The sequence below is a fragment of the Macrobrachium nipponense genome, chromosome 22 (genome assembly GCF_015104395.2).
Source record: "Macrobrachium nipponense isolate FS-2020 chromosome 22, ASM1510439v2, whole genome shotgun sequence".
Taxonomy (NCBI): domain Eukaryota; kingdom Metazoa; phylum Arthropoda; class Malacostraca; order Decapoda; family Palaemonidae; genus Macrobrachium; species Macrobrachium nipponense.
The window spans coordinates 54,838,646-54,848,645 of record NC_087213.1 but is presented as its reverse complement, the minus strand read 5'-3'; the positions used below and the strand labels follow the sequence as shown (position 1 = coordinate 54,848,645).

At 38.2% G+C, this 10,000-nt stretch overlaps 2 protein-coding genes across 12 annotated transcripts in view; both read right to left on the bottom strand.

Annotated features, from left to right (window-relative positions):
- The window catches only part of LOC135198676 (uncharacterized), a 202,681-nt gene that overhangs the window by 113,844 nt on the left and 78,837 nt on the right, over positions 1–10,000 (bottom strand). Inside the window, exon 1 of one of the 11 annotated variants that reach the window (XM_064226489.1) lies at positions 1–710. This exon is cut by the window's left edge and continues 396 nt beyond it. The exons of the other annotated variants lie outside the window; for them this stretch is intronic. Coding sequence (XP_064082559.1) covers positions 1–646 — 646 coding nt within the window. The 5' untranslated portion in view covers positions 647–710. Of the gene's footprint in view, positions 711–10,000 lie in introns of those variants that run through there. 11 annotated transcript variants of the gene reach the window in all.
- LOC135198842 (KRAB-A domain-containing protein 2-like) lies at positions 5,618–6,835 on the bottom strand. Its single transcript, XM_064226812.1, has one exon. It carries the CDS (start codon positions 6,833–6,835, stop codon positions 5,618–5,620), a length of 1,218 nt encoding a protein of 405 aa, XP_064082882.1.

Here is a 10,000-nt window from a genome sequence, read left to right as displayed (position 1 = left end):
TCTTAGGAAGTGCAATTAAACACCCCACACCATGACCCCCAAAAGCACCCCACACCATTAACGAATCCGGATGCCTTACTGTACCCTGTGTGAACTTAGGATCGCAAAGAACATTACCAGGGCGACGACACACTTTACCATCGTGGATCCTAGTAACAGTAAACACTGCTTCATCACTCCATAAAACTTTCTGCCACTTGTCTGCATCCCATTGAAGGTATTTGTGGCAAAAAGACACCCGATTCGCCCGCTGTCTAAGGGTGATCATCGGTTTCCGGCCAGCAAAGCAGCGGGAGATTTTCAAGTTGTCACTCAAGCGTCGCTGTACAGTCCTAACACTCACGTTTCCAAGTAGGACGGGGTTCTTTTCTTTTAACTGTGGTGCTCTAAGACATGGATCGGCATCCACCTGCTTCCTCAGGACCTTCAAAGTCCCTGTCGTAATCTTCCTAGGCCTTCCCGTCGACTTCCCTTGTAATGGCGGGTCAACTGCCCCGCCATCGCGGAATTTCTTCGTCCAGCGCTGGACACTGCGCAGGGACAAACTGGTTAGACACGCTATTTCTTTGTTTGATTTCCCCGCCCTGCACAACGAAGTAATACTTGCAATCTGGTCAGGTCTGAGCTGCTCCATCACTTTTCCCATGCTTCAGTGAAAGCAAACAATACGGGAGACACATAAGCAGATTCGAGGCAATAACCCCGGAGTACTACTGACCAGCAACTATACTTAATGCAACTGCCCAGAGGTGACTAACAGTCTCTGATTCTGAAGAGTAGTGGCGATGTGAGTCTCTCCTTACCTCCTTTCGCGCCAAACAATTTGTCTTATTTTAACAGATGCCACAGGGGTATAATAGTTTTCAGAGGAATTCTTTTGGTGCATGTATTTGTAGCATAGGGTAATGCATTCTCTCTCTCTGGACACAGACTAACAAGCAAAGGAATAAGGAAAAAGGTCGTTGCAAGCATAAAACAAAACAAAAAAATCATAATTGTACAGTACAGCTTATCATAAGCAAAAAAGAAGACCGCCACGACGGCAACACTCACCGCTACCGGCCATGGGAAAACCACCCTTATCGAGTGATGACATTCACAGTCGTTTTACGCTTCCCCTGCCTTATACGTAAGCATCAGGGGACTTTCGCCCTTATAGACAGTTGTCTCTTAGGGATACTATCAAGAAACGGTCGAAATGCCAAGAATTCTCTCTCTCACTCTCTCCAAAGGAAGGGAATGATGACGCCATCTTAGATTCATCTACAGCATCCGTACTCAGATCTCTGAGAAGGGTAACAGGTACGAGGAGACAGCGAGAATGAAAAGGACACAGATGGAGAGAGAGAGAGAGAGTACTGGCAGGAGGCAAACTTTTGGTTTCACGTATAGTACCATCGGTCTAATTAAGCGTGCATTGACGAGTGGATATATATATATATATATATATGTAAACAAAGCTAAGAACATACTAACAATTTACATTGACTTGCAACAAACTAAGGAAGTCGTGTTACTTATATAATAATAATAATAATAATAATAATAATAATAATAATAATAATAATAAATAATAATAATAATAATAAGTGCAAGTATCAAAAATGACTTAATTTAAATAAACAAAATAAATATTATAATTCAACATATTACTAAAATCCATGACATTTAAAAATTATGACATTGTCTATTTATTATTAATATTATTATACGTCGGTGACATTCGTTCTTGTCTGTGACTCGTAATTATGGAAGCCGTACACACCTCCTTCCCCACCCCATACCCTTCCCCTCCTTCCCCCACCCCCTACCCCTCCTCCGGCCCCACCTGTCTGTCTGTCTCTCTTCTTGGAAGCCCATTGGCTTAGTGAAATTGGATAAATGAAATGGGCTCAGTTCCTGTGACGTTTGAGAGAGAGAGAGAGAGAGAGAGAGAGAGAGAGAAGAGATGTGTGGTGGGGTAAGAAGACAGACGAACAGACAGGTGTAATAAGAAACAAAATGACTGAACGTGAGATTAGTCACCTCTTCTCTCTCTCTCATTGAAGTTTTTTTCATTGTTTGTGTGTGTGTGTGTGTGTGTGTGTGTGTGAGAGAGAGAGAGAGAGAGAGAGAGAGAGAGAAATTAGTTGCTTTTCCTCTCTCTCTTTTAACAATGTTTTTTCTATGAGAGAGAGAGAGAGAGAGAGAGAGAGAGAGAGAGAGAGAGAGAGAGAGAGCACCAACTTCGAAAAAATTCGAATGATACCAAGGAGAACTTTTTCCTTTGTATACATATATTTCTTAAACCCCCTCCCCCTCACTCCCCCCCCCCCGAATCACACTGACTTGCCGAGGAGCGCAAATAAATAAAAGGCTCCACCGGAAACCAGACATTCATTTGTAAAAGGCTTAGGCCTATTGCCTCTCTCTCTCACTCTCTCTCTACCTCTGCTGTCTCTAGGCCTACGCCCTATGCTCCCGCAACAACTCTCACATTAACCTTATGGCAAGGAGTCTCCAAACACACACACACAATTATTATTATTCAGAATAAGACGGAATAACATCAGGCGAGATCGTCGGTCGCTCGGGTGCCGCACTGTGACGTCACAGGTGCGCGTCGACTGGGCAGTGCACTCAATGATTACGTTTTGACAGTAATTTGTTGCTATGCTGGTGATCACAATTTCCATACAGGAAAATATTTTCTCTCTTCTCTCTCTCTATCACTTAAAACACAGCTATATCAAGATATCTAAGACCTTACCATACAGAATATAATCTTGTTGGAATACAAACAATGAAAGTGAAGGTGAACGAATATGAAAAAAAAACTAAAAAAAAATCCAGACTTTTTTTGAATTAGTGTAGTGTTCTTTTATATACAACAAAATTACTGAAGAATTTTTTTCATTTTGTTTACACCTTTTTTAATAAATTCTGACTTCCTTTCAGCATTTAATATCTTCACCCTAAAATGTATTCTGCACCTAATAAAGAAGTCCATTACTATTACTTCCTCTGGAACATCAATGCTTAATTCCCTGAAAATATTAACTAATTTCGTAATCCCATCAATAGCTGGTTTCAAATGTTCCCCATGAAAGATTTAAAGAGTTGTTCCATTTCCTTTCAATTATTCAAAAAATTGAGGACTGGGCCTAAACAACACTTTCCTCCTCACTTCGGAGATCCAGTCGTTGTTTAGGCCTTCGTTATCTGGGAATCCTAAGGAATGATATTTATTTCTGTACTTATGAGCTATACAACCTCCCAGATAATTCAAGGCTTCCATTTCTATACTATTTTCAGACCTACTCCAAGATCTACAAAATCCTCTTCCTCCAGCCCATTAGGTAGACCTACCTGAGAAATTCTCATCAAGAGATGACCAGAGATACATAATTCAGAGTCCAAGTCAACATGACTGGAGTCACTTTCTTCAGGGGTTTTGGAAACCCAAGACTTACCTGGTTCCATAACACTAGTATTACACATCATTGGGAGCGACATTATGACCGTGATTGCTTAAAATGTTGTTCTTACCTAACAAGATATTCCTCAGTCTATACTTGAACTACACTGGGGATGGTGATCATGATAATGCCCTACTTGTCGAATTTAAGAACAAAAATGTTCAACACTGTCTTGGGACAATCGCCTGGTCATCACGTATTCAATATCAAATTTCTCATGCAACATATTGTACACAATCCTTTGACTGATCTGATGATATAATAATGCGTTTCTGAAAAGGATACATTTTACCTCTGACCCGTAATTCTTGAGCAAATGTTATCATTTTGTCAAGAATGTCCATTTGGGGTTTCTCGCCCAAAAATGCGTTTCTGCTAACTTTTACAGAGTCGTCTCTCATACAAGAATTCATTATATCAAACCACTTATCAATCAACATTATTCAATCAGAAGTCTCCCTACAACGCATACTTTTCAGTAAACCTTTACTGTGACAAATATCTATTGACAGTTAAGTGAGTCATATTTATCTTATGAGCTAACTTTAAATCGAGAGTAGATAGAGTAGTAACAGAATTAGTAGCCTAATTCACTAAAGGTAATAGATAGGCAAATAAAAATTGCTTGAAAGATCTATCTACTCTGAGGGCCTCGGTGGCGTGATCAGTATGGTCTTAGCCTGCCACCTCGGCGGCTGCGAGTTCGATTCTCGGCCATTCCACTGAAGGGTTAGAGATGTATATTTCTGGTGATATAAGTTCACTCTGGACGTGGTTTGGAAGTCACGTCAAGCCGTTGGTCCCGTTGCTGAATAACCACTGGTTCCAGGCAAAGTAAAAACACCATACAAACAATCTATCTACTCTGAGCTGAGTTGAGACACGAGGAGGAATTGGCATTTTCAACAGATATCTGAAGGGCTTTAAGCAGACCTTGATTGGTACTTCTCATATCCGATGTCATACTTACAACAGGGAAACCTGCCTTCTCAAACTGATCAATCAAGGCAAACAAGATATCTTTCGTCGTGGGTTGATCAAATTCATAATAAACTGGTTGCTTTCATTTACCAAAGAGACCACGTATTATAACCACTCGTACTTGTTTATGAGGTTCATAGATTGTGCCATTAGATCCATCAAAGGACCATCTTTCTTCTACCTTCATTTCATCGAAACATAAGACAGACTTTTTTCAGTAAGGGACATAGCTTTACCTTTAGCAACCATTAACTCAATGACAGGTAGAAGCCTTGCCCATCGATTCAGTGCTGTAATGCTCCGGAATGGTAATTTACAAGAAATTCTCAAATATCGATAGGTTCTAGGACTCAGTACTCTTAATGACAATGCTAAAGAAATATCTGAATTAGACCACTTCCGTATTGTTTTTTCCGAAAAAAATAATTCAAATTGTTCTTCAGAAAAGAGGTGTTTCAGCGACATTTTTACTCGCTGAAGTTTTGTATTTGCAACCGATAAATCCCCGACAAGCTCTTCATTCTTAGCCTTCAATTGTGCATTTTCCTGCTGCAGTCTATTGATTTCACATTTCGAACTTTCAATCAGGATTCCAGGTGAGACAAGAAACCCCCACCCCCTCACCCCTATGTGCGGGCACCCATATATATATATATATATATATATATATATATATATATATATATATATATATATATATGTGTGTGTGTGTGTGTGTGTGTGTGTGTGTTACAGTGTATATATATATATAGTATATGTTACAGTGAATCTGTATAATCAGGGAATATATATATTCTCTGATATTTTCAGGGAATGTGCATAATGTCTGATTCACTCAGAGGATATGTATATTCCCTGAAATTTTTAGTGAATATACATATTCCCTGATTATTCGGCCTTATTATTATACAGATTCCCTGAATCGTGTTTGGTATGAAAGAACAATGAAATAAATAGCTGAAACGATAAACAAAGCCTTGTTTTCACAATGTAAACTTGTATGGTATGGTAGAATAATGGAATAAATCACTAAAGAGAGAGAGAGAGAGAGAGAGAGAGAGAGAGAGAGAGAGAGAGAGAGAGAAACATTACACTCACTACAATCCACATAATAACATAAAAATACAGTGCATTGAGGGAAATTTGTTATCCGTTCGACCATAAGGATACCCTACTGACTAACCTCTAATCACAGTCGTGCACAATACTCCCAGTGCAGTGACTTGTTCGACAGCAGGTGGTTCAGCAGTAACTTGTTCGACAGCAGGTGGTTCAGCAGTAACTGGTTCGACAACAGGTGGTTCAGCAGTAACTGGTTCGACAGCAGGTGGTTTAGCAGTAACTGGTTCGACAGCAGGTGGTTCATCTGAAGTTGTTTCTTCCGTAATTACGGCCAGCAAATCGTCCTCACTTTGGAGACGGTGAATTACATCATGTGGAATAGCTGAAGTTGTCAGTCCTACTTTTGCATCGGATCCAAACAATGCAGCAAATGGTGACCTTCTAATGCCAGAATGGTAGCTAGAGTTTTTTTGAAACTGCACAAATTTTAAACCAACTCTCCAGTCTGTTGTATTATTATCACTCAACCAATCTACCAACATATCTTTAATATCACAGTTTGCTCGTTCAACTGACCCCTGGCTCTGAGGATATCTAGGTTTTCCATGAACCATTACGAGATCAGGCCAAAGCAGTTTAAGTTCTGTAATAACACAAGCAGTAAACTCCGATCCGTTGTCACTTTGTAGAATTTCCGGTGCACCAAGTAAAAGAAAAATATCCAACAGCTGATACGCAACTTCTGCAGCACGTTTTGATGTGAGAGGTCTCAATACACAGAACTTTGTAAGATGATCTTGGTAGACCATTATCCACTTCATCGCCTGCATGTCTACAAGGTCAACTTGTGATCTGGAGCCAAAGTTCTTTGTCAGAATAGGTCGAACAACAGTCCCTTTGGTTGTTGGTCGCTTACGTTTACGCTGACATTCGATGCACAGTGATTTGTAAATAGATATTGCATCATGGGTAATGTTGGCATACTTTTTATTTAATTCCTTTACCATCTTATCGCGCCCTCCGTGGCCAGTTGCAATATGAGCACGCTTAATAATGTCGAATGTATCCTCCAATGTAGCAAAATAGATAGGATCTTCATTGGCAGTCCGTCTTCTAATCAACTTGAGAACATCACCACACTTGAGGATCTCATACTTCTTCAGAAGGTAGTATTCGTGAGGCGTCTTTTTGCCTGACTTGTCAATTGCTGTCAGTTCTGAAATAATTTCATTATACTGTTCTTTTGGAAGCAAGACAGATTTCTTTCCTTCACTTCTTTGGAATAATTCTTCCCGAAAATGTGCTTCTAAATCACGCTCAGTTGGATTTGTCATGGTGTTGACAGTAGGAAGGATGGCGTATGACTGGTGAGTTAAACTTTGCCTGACCTTGTAGTGTTGAGGGGATGGGGGGGGGGGTATAGCACCGGGGTTGGAAGGTGGTAATTAGATGGACTCCTACCATGGTTCGCTAGTTCAGTGGTTTACATTGTGTTTACATTCAAGTTTACATTGTGAAAACAAGGCTTTGTTTATCTTTTCAGCTATTTATTTCATTGTTCTTTCATACCAAACACGATTCAGGGAATCTGTATAATAATAAGGCCGAATAATCAGGGAATATGTATATTCACTAAAAATTTCAGAGAATATACATATCCTCTGAGTGAATCAGACATTATGCACATTCCCTGAAAATATCAGAGAATATATATATTCCCTGATTATACAGATTCACTGTAACATATATTATATATATATATATATATATATATATATAATATATATATATATATATATATATATATATATATATATATATATATATATATATATATGGGTGCCCGCACATAGGGGTGTGGGGGGGGGGGTGGGGTTTCTTGTCTCACCTGGAATCCTGATTGAAAGTTCGAAATGTGAAATCAATAGACTGCAGCAGGAAAATGCACATTGAAGGCTAAGAATGAAGAGCTTGTCGGGGATTTATCGGTTGCAAATACAAAACTTCAGCGAGTAAAAATGTCGCTGAAACCTCTCTTTTCTGAAGAACAATTTGAATATACATATATATATGTATATATATATAATATATATACATATATATATATATAATATAATATATAATATATATATATATATACATGTATATACATATATATATATATACTATATATATATATATATATATATATATATAAATATATACATTATATATGTATACATATATATATATATATATATATACAATATATATAATATATATATATATATATATAATATATATATATATATATACATATATATATATATATATATATATATATATCTATACATATATAAGTCATATCACATTTCCGATTCATATACATATATCGAGCTACAATGTCCTTTAATATCTAATTCGCTCTACCTCGGAATTAATTAATATTTTCATATATGCTTAACCGAAGGAGAATTTTTTTCTCGATAATAGACTTGCCTGGACCAGGGCGCGAACCCATGGATCCTTTCAAATCCAGGAACGTCAGTGAAGCTCTCGCGGTGGTGTAGTAGGTAAAAGCTTCACTGACGTTCCTGGATTTGAAAGGATCCATGGGTTCGCGCCCTGGTCCAGGCTAGTCTATTATCGAGAAAAAAAATTCCCCTTCGGTAAGCATATATGAAAATATATTAATTCCGAGGTAGAGCGAATTAGATATTAAAGGACATTGTAGCTCGATATATATATACAATATATATACTATATATATATATATAGTATATATATACTATAGATATATATATGTATATACAAATGACATACAATATATATATATATATATATATATATATATATATATATATATATATATATGTGTGTGTGTGTGTGTGGTGTGTGTGTGTGTGTGTATAATGAGTTTGGGCCTATTCATAGATAAGAAAAGCTGTTGGATGATTAGGCTAATGAAAGCCATTTAATTCTCCATACACTACGTGACTCATCAATAGGTCTAGTATGCTTTTATTACCAGATTCTGACCCCACGATATCCCTTAGTGGTGTTCCTAAGAATGTAAAAGATCAAGGCCTAATTATTGTCTGTACAGGAAGACTACTCAGAAGTAGGTCACTAAGCATAGGCCTAATCACCTGTTCGAACATTACATTCATAAAAAGAAAGTATAAAAGAAAAAAAATTGGATAGCCTTAATCCGATCATTTCTTCATTCATTGCATAGGCTAGGCCTATTCTAATTTTGTACTTCATTTCAAGAATTTAGTCCAGGCTACTTATCAACCGATGATATGTCACTCAAAACTGCACGAAAGAGATTGTAAACAAATTGTTAAACCATACCTGACTTTACGTCCTTAACAGGTAAATTTACAGAGGGAACTGCGGTTTTCTTTAATTTGAGATAATTTCTCTGGTAAAGTTGTGGTAGCAGTTCATGTTGAAGACTTCTTTCGTAATCTTCCGTCCGGAAATGGACAGAACAAATCCTGGCATCCTTAACGTTGATGCTATCACTTCTTTTACATGCGTTAAGCCATACTTTGGACACCTCGGGGTCTCTAGGGAACCTGTGGAAACGAATCCTTTCTGTCTGGAACTATTAGTGCACCCAAATAGGGAACACACACCCATAATCGCGAACTGCAACAATGCAACTGAGTGAGTGACAAGTGCATCGCCCAGTCGGTGTGCTCCTGTGACGTCACAGAGAGAGAGAGAGAGAGAGAGAGAGGACGACAGCGATTGGATCCCGCGGTGGTCACACCTTCTGTTGTTATTCCGTCTCTTGGGTGTATTAAGACAAAGCAGTGACTGAACGTGAGATTGGTCACATTTTCTTTCTTTCTTTTTCTCTCTCTCTTTCTCTCTCATTGATGTTTTTTATTGTAGAGAGAGAGAGAGAGAGAGAGAGAGAGAGAGAGAGAGAGAGAGAGAGAGAGAGAGGTGACATTCAAGACCACCAACAAACTTCGAAAAAATATACCAAGATTTCTGAAGGAGAACTTTTTCCTTTGTATAAATATATTTCTTAAACCCCCTCCCCTAACCACCGCCAGAGGGGTCCCCCCTCCCCCCGGCAATCACACTGACTTGCCGAGAACCGCAAATGAATAAATGGATCCACCGGAAACCAGACATTCATTTGTAAAAGGCCTAGGCCTATTGCCTCTCTCTCTCTCTTACCTCTGCTGACTCTAGGCCTACGCCCTCTGCTCACGCAATAATTCTCACATTAACCTTATGGCAAGGAGTCTCCAAACACTTACACACACAATTATTATTATTATTATTAGTAGTAGTAGTATTATTATTAATATTATTCAGAAGATGAAACCTATTCACATGGAACAAGCTCACTAGAGGAGCCACTGACTTGAAATTCAAGCTTCCAAAGAATATTATATTGTTCCTTAGGAAGAGGTAACACAAGGTAAAGGGAAATACAGAAAGAAGAGACCCCACTTATCTTAATATATATATATATATATATATATATATATATA